The following is a 19,232-nucleotide window of genomic DNA, read 5'->3' as shown; positions in this document are numbered from 1 at the left end:
TTTTATTTTTGATGATCTGTAACAGCTCCCACTGTTAGCTTTGAGATTTTGAACGTACTCGTCATCATTCATTACCCTGAAGAAATCCAGTCTAGTAACAGAAGAAGAAAGTATTTTTAAACACCACCTGTCTGCCAGCATGAGACGCCCTCTGTCCCTGCCTTTCGCCACAGTGAATATCACACCCAATTTTAAACCAAGGCAGCGTTTGGCCTTGGTGGTTCTCAGTCAGGCATGTCAAACCTCATCCGAATGGTAAATATGGGTGTAACAATCCTGAAATCTACACCAAAAATCAAACAGTCACAATAGATCATTGTACTGTCTATTTGGACATTGTTCAGGTATGGAGAAAATGGACAAACATCAGAATAGAGGGGGTTCTGCCAGCAATAAAGACTTCTTTTGTTTGTTTTTTGTTATTTCTTTCACATATAGTTCCTTATTACAGAGCACTGGACTGGAAAGTGAAAAATAAAACTCAAACCAAGTCTTTTATTCTGTGATATTAAATGGAAAATGAATCAAACAGAATAGGTTTCCACTAAGATAACGCTATATGTAATGCAAGTGCCCTCACATACACACAGCCTCTCCTCCTCTCTGGTGGGTTCTCTTTGTCTGGTTGCTGATGTCCTCACTTTCGTACCAAAGACTTCTGTATTCTTCCCAATGTTCTGTAATAAAACTATAAATACACCTGTTTTGGTAAATTTAAAAAATAATTTAATGCCAGACCATGAACAGAATGTAGATTGAATAATCCAGCTCAAGATCTGAGCCAAAACTGAGGTGTGAATTGAGCCATGATCAAAGGAGAATTGTCACACTATTAATTGTGATATCACCATTCTAATGCCTCAGGTCAGGTCAGGTCAGGTAAAGTACCTGCAATAGTTTGAAATGTCAAGCACTTCAACATGGTGTTGAGTCAGCATGTGTGGAGCATCACTGCCCTCAAGTGACTAGAAAGGAGTATGAGTCCCCATGCTGGCAACATCCGTAAAGATAGATTAGGTCATGTTAAAAGTACACAGTGGATAAAAGTATTTGATTCCAGCCAAGACAGAATTTTGTTTTTTGCTAAAACTGAATAATCTGAAAATTATAAAGAAATTCTACTATCCTGTAATTCATTAGCACAAATGGTGCGTTCAATTAAACTTTATGAAACTAGATGATAGAGATTAAGAGAAGGAATATGCTAGCACTTAATACTCTTCTCCCTCATCGTCGTCTACCACGCTGTCAGCGCCCACCTCCTCATAATCCTTCTCCAGAGCTGCCATGTCCTCTCTGGCCTCGGAGAACTCTCCCTCCTCCATACCCTCACCCACGTACCAGTGAACAAAGGCACGCTTAGCGTACATCAGATCGAACTTGTGGTCGAGCCGAGCCCAGGCCTCTGCAATAGCAGTGGTGTTGCTCAGCATGCACACAGCCCTCTGGACCTTGGCCAGATCTCCACCAGGAACCACAGTGGGGGGCTGGTAGTTGATGCCAACCTTGAAACCAGTGGGGCACCAGTCCACAAACTGGATGGTGCGTTTGGTTTTGATGGCGGCAATGGCAGCATTGACATCTTTGGGCACCACGTCACCACGGAACAGCAGGCAGCAGGCCATGTACTTGCCGTGGCGAGGGTCACATTTCACCATCTGATTGGCTGGCTCAAAGCAAGTATTTGTGATCTCAGCCACTGAGAGCTGCTCGTGGTAAGCCTTCTCTGCAGAGATGACTGGAGCATAGGTGGCCAGGGGGAAGTGGATACGGGGGTATGGCACCAAGTTGGTCTGGAACTCTGTCAGATCAACATTGAGGGCACCATCAAAGCGGAGGGAAGCAGTGATGGAGGACACAATCTGACCAATCAGCCTGTTCAGGTTGGTGTAAGTAGGACGCTCGATATCGAGGTTCCTACGGCAGATATCGTAGATGGCCTCGTTATCTACCATGAAGGCACAGTCAGAGTGCTCTAGGGTGGTGTGGGTGGTCAGGATGGAGTTGTAGGGCTCCACCACAGCGGTGGACACCTGGGGAGCTGGGTAGATGGAGAACTCCAGCTTGGACTTCTTGCCGTAGTCGACAGACAGACGCTCCATCAGCAGGGAAGTGAAACCAGAGCCGGTGCCACCGCCGAAGCTGTGGAACACCAGGAAGCCCTGAAGACCAGTGCACTGATCAGCCTGAGGACAGAGGGGAAGAGATGACAACCAGGCATGAGTTACTTCATTCAATAATTTAATTTGTGTATACATTTTATACTAGCTGCTTTGAATTCACCCACCAGTTTGCGGATCCTGTCCAGAACCAGGTCAATGATCTCTTTGCCGATGGTGTAATGTCCACGGGCGTAGTTATTGGCAGCATCCTCCTTGCCTGTGATCAGCTGCTCAGGGTGGAACAGCTGGCGGTAGGTACCACTGCGCACCTCATCTATGCAAACAACATTACGTTAGTTTTGCTTTAAAGATGTTTTAATTTTCCTACATTAGCGTTCAGCGAGCGGTGATGACACTTACCGATGACAGTGGGCTCCAGGTCCACAAAAACAGCTCTGGGGACGTGCTTTCCAGAACAAGTCTCACTGAAGAAGGTGTTGAAGGAATCGTCTCCTCCTCCAATGGTCTTGTCACTGGGCATCTGTCCGTCCGGCTGGATCCCATGTTCCAGGCAGTAAAGCTCCCAGCAGGCATTGCCGATCTGGACACCAGCCTGACCAACGTGCACTGAGATACACTCACGCTGTGGAAATGAGATGGAAAAGCCATTTATTTGGTGACCTCATTTTTGACTTATTATCCAAAAATGACATGTTAGACCTGCTCTTCAACTAACGTAAAGTTACCTGGGGGAATATGACTTCATGATTTAGGACTGTGATTTCAGCAATACTGGAATTTTAGTATAGAACATTAAAAATATTTAATCGTTCCATCAGTCAGCTATGTAATTTGTCCCTTGCATCAAATGAATCACACTTGAGAGAATTCTTAACACGGTTACTGCTTTAGCGAGCCAAGTTGAACTTGAAGTCAGAGTTTTCACTGTCACGTGCATAGCTCTTTTAATCTAATTACATCACAAAGGTAACTTATGCAGAAGTCAGGCCAGGTTATGTTTAGAGTTTTGGTTTAAGGGACGTTGAATTCATCACTGATGTCATTTTTCTTCTGAAGTAACACCTTTTATACGCAACCTGTTAAACCACATCCTACCAACAAAGGACCAGTCACAGAAATTTGCCTGTATTCAGGAATGTCAGCTTTATTTTTTTATCATTTGCATCTGATTTGAGAAGTCGGTGCTCAACTGTTCCATTTTGGTGCAGAAGAGTCAAATGATGCACCAAACTTGCCTGTTGTGTAAGCACTCACAGACCCTGCAGAAGGATCATAACCACTGTCTGATAATAATCTCCGACTCAGGCTTTAGGTTTTGTAGAACCAACTAAGTCAAAGGTTGGAGAACATGGTCTGCAGTACATCCTCCGGTCTCTCACTCTTCAGTAGTGACATCAGTTTTTGGTTTTGTCTCGGCTTTAACTTTCTTTAGACCCTCTTACATCAGAAACATTTTCGTCATAAATTAGCAGGTAGACACTGGAAAGAGATCACATCGATCACGGGAGAGAGACGGATAGATGGCAGCGTGTGCGCAACTTTTTGCGTATTTGGGGAGCGCACCCGCGCGCTATGGTCGCTGTGGCGAGAGCAATCTACAGGAGATGGCGACAGATTCAGGACGTTCAGAATGTGTGGGATCTTAAAAATTCCGCCCGCTATTTGCCGCTTTCTATAGTCCGAAATCGCTACTCCAATTTACATAACCTGTCCGCTACTCATGTGGTCACCTGAGGCCTTTTACGCTCTGAACTAACAACCCTTTAGAAATATGTCGCATGTGAGCCAGGACAAGACAATCTTTTGTGTCAAGAACAAACAAGTGCACATCAGAGTTCAGCAAAGCAAACACAGCTGTAGACAATGAAAGACTTCTTTACAAAAAAGTAGCCCATACACGCCCAAAAACATTAAAGACATGAGAAGAAGAAAAACAATTGAGCTTCAAGTGAGTTGGTTTGTTTGTAGTCTGCGGTCGCAGGTTCATAAAGGCCAGGATCCTTCAAAGAGTTGTGAGTCATGGGAATGCTTCAGCCTGAAAGCAGGATGACCTGTTGACAACTGGCTCAGTGCGCGCACAAGAAGCCGGAAACGGACACAAGCAAATAACTTGAATTTTGGATGTGTCCTGTCATATCGCACCAAAAATACAGTCAGGACAGCGTAGTCTGGTTAACAGTGTGAAATTTATCCTTTTAAAAATTAAATTGGTGTTACTAAATCCTGCTGATACTTCCGGCTAATCTCAGTTAACGGTCTGCCACCTGATTATTGACTATTTCAGTAATGATTTTTGATTAAATCGACACTTAATAAGAGAAAAAAAATTTACTCACCATGTTTCCTGAAGTCAAGAAGTTTCAGAGCCGAAATGAGGAAAAGGAGGAGAAATTAGTTAATTCCTACAAACAGGCTTTTATGAATCCTGTGTAAGAGATAAATGACCAGCTCCTGCTACGCGGTGGTTTTTATAACCGCAGATCCTCCGGAAACGGTCTGCTGGATCTGATTGGTTTGATGTCGCATGAGACCTGCGCCTATTGGTTAAAATGGACCAGACGGTAGGGTGGAGATCTCTGCAGGTGCTTTCTTACGATTTCTTAAATATTTGTGGAGTACAAAATGGTTTTAACAACTTGTTAGGGCTTTTTCATTATATGAAGAATGGATATGTTACACTTTCATATGAACATTTGGCTTTTATCGACTTCAGAATTATAAAGAAACATTATGAAGATCTAACATCTGGGCTTAATGGATCTGGTCACTTGCCACCTATTTGCAAAGAACACTGATTCGTCCAACCAGAAGGTTTTGCATTAAGTTGTCCAAGAGATGCAGGAACGGAAGAAAGGAGTCCTGATAGTGGGATCTGGAACTTCTATTCTCAGGTTTGTGTGCACCTCTACCTCAAACCTCAACTAAAAGCTCTGATCCAGAGCGGTTTTAAATAATAGCCTTGAGCCAGAGAAAAGTATGTTGGAAGTTGAGTAGCCACCAAACCTTGAATTTTGCTGATTTTTTTCTTTGTTCCAGGCTGACTTCAGCCACCTTCTCACTCCTCTTCTAACAGAGATACCCACAGCACGCAGGTGTGAAACTAAAGATGGGCAATAATACTGCCATTGTGGCTGTTGTTCAGGATTATGTGAAAAGGTTGGAAATTCAGTGGAAAGGTACTAATGATGCAGATTGGGGAATTGGGTTATTGCCTGGAAAAGAAGCTAGATGAGGTTGAAAAACAGCAACAAGGATGTGAGAAAACAGGTTATGGAAATCTCCTCATTTGCTGGTTCAGGTATGTTTAAAAAGGTCTTTGTTCCCCATCATCTGAATGTTACCGATACACTTTCCAAACTATTTAAATAGGTTTTATGGTTGAAGGAACTTAAAATAAACATCTGCACTAAGTTACTCGAGTAAAAAGATATCAAAGCTCAGGCTTAGTGCTAATACAGTCATAAAGATCACTAGTATGACTGAAGACACTGATCCTACACTTTGTCTTTGGAGCTATAGTAAAAACAGTCATCCGTCAGCTCATGTAGCTTTAATGCATGATCTGGCAAGACAATCGAAAAATAAATAAAACTAGGGGTGAGAAATTCTGCAGTGTGACTCCAACTTTTCTAGTATGTGGTGAATTAATTTAGCCACTTGAATGCTTGTAGTTAAGGATATATGTTCGTCAGATAGTTTAAAGTTACATTTGTTGTGTAGCCTGTAAATGTGGCCAAATTAGAAGTTTATTAAAGCCTCCTGCAGTAGACCTGCTGTTTTAAATGTAATGTAAATCCAACGGGTTTTTCTGCTTTGCATCTTTGTTTATAACCTCTCTTTTATGGATCTGTTACGTGACTACAAGTATAGCTTTGAACATCAGAGTTACATGTTTATTTTATTTGTATTAATTTTTATTTCAATTAATTTTAGTTTCCACAGCGGATTGAGTCATTCTGTTTCATTTTTATTAATTGAAAATATTCAGTTTCACTGTTAGCTTTATATTTTAATGCGTATATAAACATTTTCAGGTTATGTAGACATCCTTGTCTCAATAAACTGATTTACAAATTTGACCTCATCAAAGACCAAAAATAAGATTTAGTGTTTATTTTATTTTAGTTAATCTTGTAAGTGCATTATCATTTTAGTTAACCTTCTTTTTAGTTTGTATTTTTGTTTCAGTTCATTCTTTTTCTAACACCTAGTTTCAGTTTTTACTTCACTTTTCGTACCTATAATAACCTCCTGCACATAATGGACTTGAAACAGTAAATTGATGTGAGCCAAATCCACCCTGTGAAAGTTGGGTTCCCGCCCAGTGCTTATGCTCTGGCACTGCCCCTGCATGAAGGGCTTCTCTCAACGCAGATGTCCTTGGCTGGTGGACGATCTAACTTATCAGGACATTCTGGTTACCCCACATTCTGCCTTTAGGCCTCTTTTTGGTGGCGTTACACGTCCACTTCACAGGTTTAATAAGAAATAAGTTGTATGAGGCTGCTGACATTCAGTTTTCTATACTTGACAATATTTCATCTCTTACAGTTCCTGACAAACTTATATTGCAGTGTCAGGGATATACATGACAGTATAAAAGGAAATCATGCACCATTTTATTAGAAAAATGTTAAAGTCCATAAAGCTAAAATTGGCATTGGAATTCATCTTTTAAATCCTGTCTATTACTTGGAGTCTCTGAAATCTGGGCTATTTTCTGCTTTTCTATTTTTTATTTCTCATCCATCCTATAGAACTACTGGAGGTATGAGCAGAGGTGGCAGCAGACAATATGAACGGGGGCATTTGGCTGAAGTCACTTTGTTATTCCATTAAAAATAAATTATCATCATAAAAAAGATTCATGTTTTGAACCTTATACACATAGAAAAATGTTGGTAAAGTTATGAGAGGGCAAACATATCTGTCTCAGATTACATGCGGAGACAAAGCTGGAGACAAATGGGAGAGAATGTTTTTCCAGAGTACACCACTCACTAAAACATTTGACTGTGCTCACAGTATCCTCGACACATTTACATTTTGTTTTGCAATTTTCAAACAGTCCTGCTTTAAAAATAGCTGTACGACCTGATGAATGGCACCTTTATTGTTTTATAGATGTGAGGGGTACTTCAAAGTCTGACCCATCTGCTCATTGTCCTCATCAGTCATGGTGGTTAACAGGATTCACCGTAAACTGTAATTAAACTGAGCTCACACTGCAACAACTTATCAGTTACGTGATTGTTTAAGTTTCATTACAAAACTGTATGAACTGGCATAACTTATAGTTGAGGTGTATCGGTAGGATTCAGCTGAGGTGCACAGTGACTTTTGTGGGCATAAGCCTGGACTGCCACTTCAGTAATGAGAAGCACTGTACCTCACAGGGAAATGAACACCTCCAAATCATGAACTGAAATGGATAAAACAAGTGGAGCACTAACAACGTGAGTGTGGATCAGCTTCAACATGTTGATTCAGAACATCTGTGGAGCATCACTGCCCCCAAGTGACTAGACTTTAATCAGTTTTACTTTCAAACACTGTTAGTGACCACACAAGACACCTGTTAGATTATATTAAACCACAGTGGGTCTTGCAGGGTTTGGGATGTAGAGCCTCTACAGATGGATGCTGATGAGATGAAAAATGTGAAATCAAGTTATGAGATCTTTATTAAGTGGGGAATTTTGAAAGTTTAACATTATGATTGCTCTGACCTAAAAGAAAGGATCAACCCTTTGTGTGATGCATGGGCTTTGCAGATTTTTGGCTTCTAAAGTGGTGCGTACCAGAAAGTATTACAGCATCATGTGAGCACTTTAATTCCACACAAGTCAGATTAAGCTCTAATAACTGAAATTCTAAATTTGATATCCAGTGCCCTTTATAGTATTTTAAAAAGAAAAGACAAATTGCAGTCATTGAACAAACTTTATTTATGACAGAAATAAATGGCACAGGACCATTAAGTCATTTAATACTCTTCTCCCTCATCATCCTCTCCCAAGCTATCAGTTCCCACCTCCTCATAATCCTTCTCCAGAGCTGCCATGTCCTCTCTGGCCTCGGAGAACTCTCCCTCCTCCATACCCTCACCCACGTACCAGTGAACAAAGGCACGCTTAGCGTACATCAGATCGAACTTGTGGTCGAGCCGAGCCCAGGCCTCTGCAATAGCAGTGGTGTTGCTCAGCATGCACACAGCCCTCTGGACCTTGGCCAGATCTCCACCAGGAACCACAGTGGGGGGCTGGTAGTTGATGCCAACCTTGAAACCAGTGGGGCACCAGTCCACAAACTGGATGGTGCGTTTGGTTTTGATGGCGGCAATGGCAACGTTGACATCTTTGGGCACCACGTCACCACGGAACAGCAGGCAGCAGGCCATGTACTTGCCGTGGCGAGGGTCACATTTCACCATCTGATTGGCTGGCTCAAAGCAAGCGTTTGTGATCTCAGATACAGTTAGCTGCTCGTGGTAAGCCTTCTCTGCAGAGATGACTGGAGCATAGGTGGCCAGGGGGAAGTGGATACGGGGGTATGGCACCAAGTTGGTCTGGAACTCTGTCAGATCAACATTGAGGGCACCATCAAAGCGGAGGGAAGCAGTGATGGAGGACACAATCTGACTGATCAGCCTGTTCAGGTTGGTGTAAGTAGGACGCTCGATATCGAGGTTCCTACGGCAGATATCGTAGATGGCCTCGTTATCTACCATGAAGGCACAGTCAGAGTGCTCTAGGGTGGTGTGGGTGGTAAGGATGGAGTTGTAGGGCTCCACCACAGCGGTGGACACCTGGGGAGCTGGGTAGATGGAGAACTCCAGCTTTGACTTCTTGCCGTAGTCGACAGACAGACGCTCCATCAGCAGGGAGGTGAAACCAGAGCCGGTGCCACCGCCAAAGCTGTGAAACACCAGAAAGCCCTGAAGACCAGTGCACTGATCAGCCTGAGGAGAGAGAGGAAGACATGACAACCAGGCATGAGTTACTTTGTTCAAATATTTAATTCGTGTATACATTTTATACTAGCTGCTTTGAATTCACCCACCAGTTTGCGGATCCTGTCCAGAACCAGGTCAATGATCTCTTTGCCGATGGTGTAATGTCCACGGGCGTAGTTATTGGCAGCATCCTCCTTGCCTGTGATCAGCTGCTCAGGGTGGAACAGCTGGCGGTAGGTACCACTACGCACCTCATCTATACAAACCACATTACTTTAGTTTTGCTTTAAAGATTTTTTTAATTTTCCTACATTAGCGTTCAGCGAGCGGTGATGACACTTACCGATGACAGTGGGCTCCAGGTCCACAAAAACAGCTCTGGGGACGTGCTTTCCAGCTCCAGTCTCGCTGAAGAAGGTGTTGAAGGAATCGTCTCCTCCTCCAATGGTCTTGTCACTGGGCATCTGTCCGTCCGGCTGGATCCCATGTTCCAGGCAGTAAAGCTCCCAGCAGGCATTGCCGATCTGGACACCAGCCTGACCAACGTGCACCGAGATACACTCACGCTGTGCAGGGGGGGGGGGGAAGAGAAAAAAAAAAAAAAAAAAAGTCATTCATTTGTCATCCATTCTATTTTTTTAATCCCAATAGTAGCTGAAAGCTACTCATCACATGTTGAGGCCGTCTCTGGAACTAATGTGAGAAATGAGGAAGAAGAAAATAAATAAGGCTCTTTGTTAGCAGTGGGATGCCACAGTCACGACTCCCCTGAGGCTGATAACATCTGAGCCCCTTTAGAAATATCACATGTACATCAAGCAAAGCAACAAGCAAATCTTTTGTGTCGAGAACAAACATTTTCACATCAAACCAAACAAAAGACACAAAAAACCCCATAAAACTTTAAGTGAGCTGCTTCTGTTTGCTGAGTCTGTGGCTTCAATTTCACAAAGGCCGGGCCTCTTCAGAGAGGCGCTAATCAGAGGAATGCTGCAGGCTGACCTTTGCCAACTAGGTCAATGTGCGCATGAAAAGCCGGAAACAGACAGACGGGGCAGAACTTGAATTCGGGCTGTGCCTCGTCACGCTACACCAAAAATACACTAAATGTCTGTTGAACACTGGGGTTGGTTAGCAGCCTGAAATGATAACTTCTTATAGCTATTAAAGTAACGACTGAACTTAACGACCCTTTCAGCTGATTTGAATTACCGGCTACCACGTGATATAACTTTAGTTTGAACTTAATTGTAGGAAAAGACACAAAAAAAAAACTTGACACTCACCATGTTTCCTTGTGTTGATAAGTTTCAGGATTAAAATGAGGAATAGGAAGCGAGAAAAACGTTAGCTCCCACAAATAGGCCTTTATGAGTCCCGTGTAAGAGGCAACTGATGCGTTGCCTCTGGGCGGGGCGTTTTATACTCGCTCACCCGCCGGAAACGCTCCGCTGAATCTGATTGGGTCACGTCACACGAGCCCTATTCCTATTGGTTAGATTGTAAGCGTCACGTTCAGCCTGACACGGCACAAACTTTTCAGGAAGGTGAGGCAATCCCAGCTGCCAGCAGTGTGTTTCAGGCAGGAACTGTGCTTTTTTCCCCCCAGTGATTTCACATTTAAGTTTTTATTGTCTGTTTTCACTCATACTTTACAGCATCTACCAAATATGATCGGATACATTGTAAGAGAAAGACATGGCAATTAAAGTAAACAGAGAAAAAGATATGTTTTCACGAGGAAAAAAACTTTTTTAACCCCTATTTGGAAGCAAATTAAGGTTTTAGGCGGTTTTTTAATATAACTGGCGATTCTATACGTGCCGGTTTTATGTACAAGTGCCTGGAGGAGATTCATCCCGGCTACAGAATGGTGAGACTTGCATCTTGGAGGGTGGGATATACCTTGAGTTCCCCAGTCCTGCTTTATTTAGTTAAATGACATTCAGTGAGTATTATAAGCACAATATAGAGTGTTGGGAGAAGTATTCAAATAAAGAAAATGACACTTAGAAATCCACTCCAATAGACTCCCTCAAAAATAAGGGCAGCATTATTGTCAGCAAAATTTAAAACAAAAAAAAAAACCTTTTGTAAGAAAAAGAAACTTGTCATCACATATGACATTATTACTTAACCAGACCTGAATCATTTTGGTGCTGCGGGCTTGTTTTTAAATATCTGTGTACCTCTAAACAATGTCAATTTATGTCTCCCAACCTGGTGCTCGGGGTCCAAAGAGTCACAAGCAAGATTTATTTATAGAACACATTTCAAAACAGCAGCTTTTTCTTCTTTCCACAAAACCAGAAGCCTGAAAAAGTAAAAACACAAACATACTGACTTACACAAAAAGTAAACATGGAGGGTAATATTACATTAAGTCTATATTAAGTCTTGAGCCATTCTTTTTTCTTTGCTTTGTTTCACCTGAGCTGGGCTTCTTGTAGATTTTTTTTAAGTAACAATAGTTCTCCTAGAGCTTGAGCAATAATTCTCCAGACTTTCCTGAAGGTCTTTCAAAGTTTTTCTTTGGGCACTGGCTGTTTTTTTTTCACTCACATTCAGTCCAGTCCATGTACCTTATTTTCCTTTATTTGTCCAGTTGGCCAATAGGGGAGCAACAGTTACAACAAATACAAATACCTGATCAATTTCAGAGGAATTTCTGTTTGTTTATTAACCCACTTAAAACTGACCTGTGAGGATTCAAGCATATCGAAGTAACTCACTTATTATTTGTTCCAGTTTCAGTGGGGGAATAAAATGCCAAACATTCACTTAGACAGATATAATATGGTATTTATCACCAACAGGTGATTCCCATAGAGTTAGCTGAATATTTAGCAAATGTGTTTTTAAAAAAATTATAGGAACTGGACAAGTGGTAGACAAAAGAAGAAAAAGCATGCTTAAAAACTGGCAAACTGAATAAAAATGTCTGAGCTTAGAGAAAACTACTATCTGAAATGGCTCCAAGACACTGCTTCTTTGTCAAGGGTAGCAAGCCTAAAAGACTGAAAATCAATATACAACTCTACTGAAAAAAAATCCCATCTGACCACTTTAGGAATGAGCTGATATTTTTACTATTAGCATATTTAATGAAATGCATGCAAAATATTTTTATACTATATGAATATTTAGGTCCCAAGCCTAAATTTAGGTATTTTAAGATGATGTCTTCTAAGTTGCATTTTTGCCTTTTCAGTGAGTCTTCATTACTTTTAAAGGGAGAAAACGTGAAAATGTCAAGCCTGAAAATCACATCTAAGTTCTGTTTAAAATTACAATTACATTTACAACCCCTATTCCACAAATCTCAAATTTTAAAGGCAAGTGAAAAAGGGCTAGAATTTCATTTTGACCCAGAAGAAGTCACAGCTACAGCAGTGGCGTTGTGTCAGAGCAAGCAAAGCAAAGCAAAGTAAGCAGTGCTTTGTTCAGTTTGTTCAGTTCAATAGTTCAGTTAAATAAAATAAAATAAAAATAGGCAGGCAGAAATTAAAATGTCCCAAAGTGAAAACAAAGTCTCTGCGTCTACCCTGTATTATGCTGCCATCTTGTGGCACAGTCGCTTCTTGCTGTTTAATAAACAGCAGACAAAGGCTCCACAAACTCTTTCAGATTAGTATTAGTATCTCAAACTTACTTTTTCATTAATATTTGTAATCCTCCTGTGAATACTGACAGTTAACCATGTCACACAGTGCTCAAGCCTTTTAATTCAGCTGTAATTTTTATGTATCGATATATTTTATTATGCTTTTTAATCCTTTAATCAAGTAGTTGAGCTGCTTTTCTGAGCTCAATAAAAGCTGTTTATGTATTCCTCACAGGACAGCCACTACAAACATGTTATTTTATAGAATATGATAAATCACTGTAGATAAAACAGAATATAAACGGTTTAAAATGAGCTCGACATCTTAACATCAGTATTAATCCCTATAACACTAACAGGCATCCTTTTTCATCAGAATAATTACTTTATATACAATTTGTCTGTAATGCAATCATGCCAAAAAAGAAAATAGACTCTTGAAAGTTCTAATGCCTGTTTTATGCTTGAGCTGTGATAGTGGGAAGGCAGGTAGGCAGGTAGTTATGGGATGCTGAGAGTGTTTGCTGTTGATGGAGGCAGTGTGAAAAATATGTGTTACAGCCGGTCTGTGGGCTACTCTTGTTTGTTGGTCCATCAGCCATCTGCTGAGAACAGCAACGTGATAACGTTCAAGGATCTGAAGAGGAAATAAGTATTGAAAACTGTCCACCGCAGCCACTGTTTGTACTCTTCATGCTTTAATTTTTTATCTTTAACATTCGTTTTATGCTTCATCCTTTCCCAGTCCGCTGTTGCTCCCTCCTCCATTCTGGCCCATTTGTAAGTCATTCAGCACTCAATTCAGTGATGTGCAGTTGGAAACACATTAGTGGTGTGTAAAAACCCCTTTTCATCCACTGTACACAGACAGACACATTACTGGGACCATAAATCACGCTTGAGGCTTTACATATCGGGTGATAAGACGAGGTCTTAAAAGCAGGTAAATGCAACCTCAGATGAACGACACATCATTCATTTAACAAAAAATGGAAAAACTACAGATTGTTTGGAAGGGGCTGCCATGGTCTCTAAAAAAGAACACGACATCACAACTTATGTTAGTATCTGAACTGTAACAGCCCTTTGGACAAACAAGACCAAAGTGGAGATGTTTGGCTACGATGCACACAATCGTATTTGGTAAAAAGAGTAAATCAGCACAAACATTAACTGTCAGCACGGCGGTGGAGGAGTGATGATTTTGGGCTTTTTTTTGCAGCCACAGGACCTGGGCGCCTTGCAGTCATTGAGTCGCCCATGAGCTCCTCAGTATATCAAAGTATTCTAGAGTCAGATGTAAGGCCGTCTGTCTGACAGCTTGGCTAAGTTCCCAAACACAGCAGCAAATCTATATGAAAATGGCTGAAGAAGAAAAGAATCCAGATTTTGCAGTGGCCCAGTTTAAGTCAAGGTCTCTACCTACTGGAAATGCTATGGTGGGATTTTTAAAAAGCTGTGCAATAACAAATACCTGCTAACCTAAATTACCAACGAAGCACTGTAATAAAGACGAGTGGACCAAAATTCCTCCACATTGAATCAAGACACCAATCGAGTCATACGGAAAATGATTACTTCCAAGTTACTGCTGCTAAATGTGCTTCTCTGAGTTACTGAATCATATACCTCACTCAGTTTTTTTTTACAGGTCTAGAAAATCCTGTGAAAAACTTTCCTTTTCACAACTATAAAAGATAAACCCGGTATCAAATTTTAGGTAAAAACGAAGAACTTTTATATGATAACTCAATGCGACCAGCCATCAATCCCACATATTGTACTCCGACGTTTTCTCAAGCAAATTATCAGAAATAGACAAAAACATCCAGGGCACCGCTGCTTTCTTCTGTTACTTTTAAACATAAGCAGTTCATTGGTATTGGCACAAATTTAATATTGAAACTATATCCTATGATACTGATGCTTAAATGTAGTCATAGAAAATCATTCTGAGCAAAAATAAGATTTTGTTTGTAGATTTTGCCACTTGGAGTGGGTGTGAAATGTATGTTGTTGATGTTTGTAACAGAGCATAAATGTGCTTTTCAGCCCTGAACATTTCATGTGGATATCTCCTGTACTTCAGAGGTTGTGGGGCTAAAAATCCTGGAAAAAAAATGTTCACCTAACCTTATTTATGTACTTTGTACCTTTTGTAACTCCAGATGTTTTTATAAGGTCAGGATAAGCTGTTGCTTGGCTTCATTAGATACAATAGTAAAGTAGGAGGTCAGGTGAGAATGCTGCCCATCTGAGGTTCCTCTTATAGTTTAATCTTATAGTTCCTGTGTGGACTTACCAGACCTGAAGAGTAATTCACTACAGCTGTCAATTCAGTATTTTTATTTTAGTTGTAGTGGAATACTTTTGGCTGCAGCCTTATTTTCCATGAGGTTGTCACAGCAGATGGATCCACATATTTGCTTTAGCCCAAACTTTACACCGGTGGCTGGGTTTGTGTCTCCTTCCAGTCTCACACCATGGATCTATTGTGAGTTGAAGGTTTCAGTTTAACAGTTCATACTATTTAATTATTAAATTTTGAAGACCGCATTGTAAACCTCAGGATCCTCATTACGGTCTAAAGATTTGTCACAGTGCAAGGATTCCTAAACTGTGGGCTGGGGCCCCCTGGTGGACCATAAAGGTACTGCAAGCGGGCAACAACCAAGTTATATATTTACATAAACATATTTATTTATATAAAAACTTAATCAAAGGTGGTTAGTTTATGATATTATTCATTACTTGACCTAAATTTACTGCTTTTGTATTAAAGTTTGTGGCAGGTGGGTCACACGGGCTGGTGCTATTACAGTTGTCGTACCTAAGCTTTGAAAGAGTCTTCCTTTGTCATTCAGGTCGGCTGAATCACTCAGATATTCAGCAGGTGAATTTTAAACACCTGCTGAAAACTGATTTTCTTAGCGTGACTTTAACTATTGAAACTTCAAGCAATGGTTCACACTAATATTTAAAATCTGTATTTATGAACAGTATTTATAAACACGGCTGTAAGATTTATGTATCGATTACAAGAAAAAAGATTGGAACGCTATTGAGAAAACTAATCAGCTTTTTACATGCATGTTTAAAAACATATGAATTTGAAACATCTTAAATTACATGATTCAAACATTTTTGTGCTACTTACTCATGACTAATATGTCACAAAGTTTCTGAATATTTAAAAATCATTCTGAAAAAATCATTTTGAATATCACTGAATATTTAAAAGACAAACAGTTAAACAGTTTTTCATCACAGAGGTTTTATTTAGAGCATAGCCAAACTTGACATTTCCAAGGGTTTAGAACTGAACAGCCAAAATGACAAAACATTTGTATTTGGAATGCTTTAAAGGAGACATTTTAGTCAAATATTTCCTTTTTAACTAATGCCTTCAGGTCCCTTTCAGTACTCCTCTCCTTCCTCCAAAGGACTTCACATCACAAAGGTTTTATTTAGAAGACAGCCAAACTTAACATTTTCAGGAGTTTTTAGTCTTAACAGCCAAACTGACAAACATTTCTGTTTGGAATGCATTCAAGAACACATTGCAATCAATTATTATCTGTTAATGCTTGTTTTAATACTCCTCTCCTTCCTCCTCTCCCTCACCCTCAATGGAGTCGACTCCCACCTCCTCATAATCCTTCTCCAGAGCTGCCATGTCCTCTCTGGCCTCGGAGAACTCTCCCTCCTCCATACCCTCACCCACGTACCAGTGAACAAAGGCACGCTTAGCGTACATCAGATCGAACTTGTGGTCGAGCCGAGCCCAGGCCTCTGCAATAGCAGTGGTGTTGCTCAGCATGCACACAGCCCTCTGGACCTTGGCCAGATCTCCACCAGGAACCACAGTGGGGGGCTGGTAGTTGATGCCAACCTTGAAACCAGTGGGGCACCAGTCCACAAACTGGATGGTGCGCTTGGTTTTGATGGTGGCAATGGCAGCATTGACATCTTTGGGCACCACATCACCACGGTACAAAAGGCAGCAGGCCATGTACTTGCCGTGGCGAGGGTCACATTTCACCATCTGATTGGCTGGCTCAAAGCAGGCGTTTGTGATCTCAGCCACGGAGAGCTGCTCGTGGTAAGCCTTCTCTGCAGAGATGACTGGAGCATAGGTGGCCAGGGGGAAGTGGATACGGGGGTATGGCACCAAGTTGGTCTGGAACTCTGTCAGATCAACATTGAGGGCACCATCAAAGCGGAGGGAAGCAGTGATGGAGGACACAATCTGACCAATCAGCCTGTTCAGGTTGGTGTAAGTAGGACGCTCGATATCGAGGTTCCTACGGCAGATATCGTAGATGGCCTCGTTATCTACCATGAAGGCACAGTCAGAGTGCTCTAGGGTGGTGTGGGTGGTCAGGATGGAGTTGTAGGGCTCCACCACAGCGGTGGACACCTGGGGAGCTGGGTAGATGGAGAACTCCAGCTTTGACTTCTTGCCGTAGTCGACAGACAGACGCTCCATCAGCAGGGAGGTGAAACCAGAGCCGGTGCCACCGCCGAAGCTGTGGAACACCAGAAAGCCCTGAAGACCAGTGCACTGATCAGCCTGAGGAGAGAGAGGAGATGACAACCAGTGATTATTTTATTTAATTTGTCTTTCTGAAGATAAAGTTGAAACAAGCTCCTGTAAATTTAGCCCACCAGTTTGCGGATCCTGTCCAGAACCAGGTCAATGATCTCTTTGCCGATGGTATAATGTCCACGGGCGTAGTTATTGGCAGCATCCTCCTTGCCTGTGATCAGCTGCTCAGGGTGAAACAGCTGGCGGTAGGTCCCAGTGCGTACCTCATCTATGCAAACAAGGACATTACATTAGCTACACTTCAAAGGTATTTTCATGTTAATTTGCTTGAATTATTGTTCAGCGAGCGGTGATGACACTTACCGATGACAGTGGGCTCCAGGTCCACAAAAACAGCTCTGGGGACGTGCTTTCCAGCTCCAGTCTCGCTGAAGAAGGTGTTGAAGGAATCGTCTCCTCCTCCAATGGTCTTGTCACTGGGCATCTGTCCGTCCGGCTGGATCCCATGTTCCAGGCAGTAAAGCTCCCAGCAGGCATTGCCGATCTGGACACCAGCCTGACCAACGTGGATGGAGATACACTCACGCTGTGGAGAGAAGAAAACAAAGCGATAAAGGAGGGGGGGGGGGTTAATTTAGCTGTAAATGTATTCATTTATTTATTTATTTATGCAAAAATAAAATAATTTATTTATGCAAACAAAACAAAGGACAAAACTGTTCAAAGTGTTTTTCTTCATTCAGCTGTTTTGGGTGAGAGTCACTTTTACTGATCCAAACATGTTCTTTTATTAGCAACAACTAGTCTTATTTTTTTCCCGCCCAACAGGTGCACTGGATTGTGTCTGGACCCGCGTTGCTATGCGACAAACCCTTCACTCTAGCAACCGATGACGTCGGGGCTGTTGAAATTCGTTGGGAAGCGTGAATATTAGAAAAGGTTGAGCCGTTAAAGGAGAAAAGTTTAGTCAAGGAAGCAAGGCAGCCATAATGGTAATACCCACGGGTATTGATTTTACAGCATAATAACTGCATGCGTTGAACCACCAGTCAAATGTGGAAAAATGGCTCAAAAGTTTGCCGGTTTAGCCCCAAAATGCGGTTTTTGCGCCCGCCCCCCAAGTTACGCCATCTTTGCCATCAGAGAATTGATCATTTTAATTCAGTGTTAGGTCTGTCTATATGTTAATGCCACTGATTTCGACTCATCACTGAAACTAAACCGTTATAACAGAAAATACTACTAGGTTGCCGGCTGTACATCTGCTAGGTGGCTGGCTGTGCATCAGTGCGGTAACTATCAGCCCGGGAGAGTCCGTTACTCGCATGCATTTTTAATGGCTTACCGCGCTGACAGGGCATTTTCATCCAGTTTTCCCTAAGGATTGGGTTACTGTGGGTGTGGGGCATTCTTTTTAAGCTGATACAGCTTAATGCCATTCTCCCTGCCAGTGCCGTGAATTACCCTTACAGCCCGTCGCGGTCACGACTAGTGATGACCGGGGCTTTTGTCATGCCAGTGAGAGAATAAAATACCGCAGAGTCACCGGCTGGACTGAAGCCTCCATTATTCCCTCTGTCCACCCCTGAAAACCTCTTTTGTTCGGTCTGCCCGCCACGTCCCCCAATTGAAAGACGTCAGAGCATCTCCCCATCTCAAGCTGGGACTAAAACCTCCACACTACACTGCAAGAAATTGAATATCTATATAGCAAAATCAGCCACACAGTTTTAAATCCCACTTTTCATTTAAAGGTAAAGCAACCCTCCGTTATAAGAGCTCAACTTACAAATCACACCCACCTTCTTCTTTTTTTTAAGTGTGCCTCAAGTATGGCCTGTTAACAAAGCTTTTTTTTAAAGTTCTTACCATTTTGTTATGTTATAGTCGCGGTGGAGGTTGGCAGAAGCTCCTCGATAAGCAGTCTTACAATTCGACTGTTATGGGGTCGATGTAAGAGATAATGGCGCACATGAGGATGGACAGGGGTATATATGCAAG

General features: G+C 41.8%; 1 protein-coding gene across 8 annotated transcripts; it reads right to left on the bottom strand.

The window, feature by feature from the left end:
* Positions 1-288: 288 nt before the first annotated feature.
* LOC120737465 (tubulin alpha-1A chain) lies at positions 289-19,232 on the bottom strand. 8 transcript variants are annotated; one of them, XM_040038185.1, is made up of 5 exons: positions 19,101-19,232; positions 17,595-17,817; positions 17,351-17,499; positions 16,329-17,255; positions 289-1,259 (listed from the first exon to the last, which is right to left on the bottom strand). In XM_040038185.1, exons 1-5 carry the CDS (start codon positions 19,101-19,103, stop codon positions 1,212-1,214), a joined length of 1,350 nt encoding a protein of 449 aa, XP_039894119.1. In that variant the 5' UTR covers positions 19,104-19,232; the 3' UTR covers positions 289-1,211. The 8 variants fall into 8 exon arrangements, with proteins under 8 accessions (XP_039894119.1, XP_039894122.1, XP_039894124.1 ...); XM_040038184.1 differs by lacking the exon at positions 289-1,259 and adding an exon at positions 8,048-8,157; XM_040038186.1 differs by lacking the exon at positions 289-1,259 and adding an exon at positions 8,048-8,619 and having other exon boundaries at positions 16,791-17,255.

Source organism: Simochromis diagramma, unplaced genomic scaffold, assembly GCF_900408965.1.
Source record: "Simochromis diagramma unplaced genomic scaffold, fSimDia1.1 OVJJ01000061.1, whole genome shotgun sequence".
Taxonomy (NCBI): domain Eukaryota; kingdom Metazoa; phylum Chordata; class Actinopteri; order Cichliformes; family Cichlidae; genus Simochromis; species Simochromis diagramma.
This window is presented reverse-complemented; position numbering and strand designations above follow the sequence as displayed.

What these genes read in the sequence shown, in the direction of transcription:
- LOC120737465 (XM_040038182.1), bottom strand. An exon ending in CCTGGAGCCCACTGTCATCG is followed by an intron (nt 17,500 to 17,594) that starts GTAAGTGTCATC and finishes TTGTTTGCATAG; the next exon opens with ATGAGGTACGCACTGGGACC. An exon ending in TGGACAGGATCCGCAAACTG is followed by an intron (nt 17,256 to 17,350) that starts GTGGGCTAAATT and finishes CTCTCTCCTCAG; the next exon opens with GCTGATCAGTGCACTGGTCT.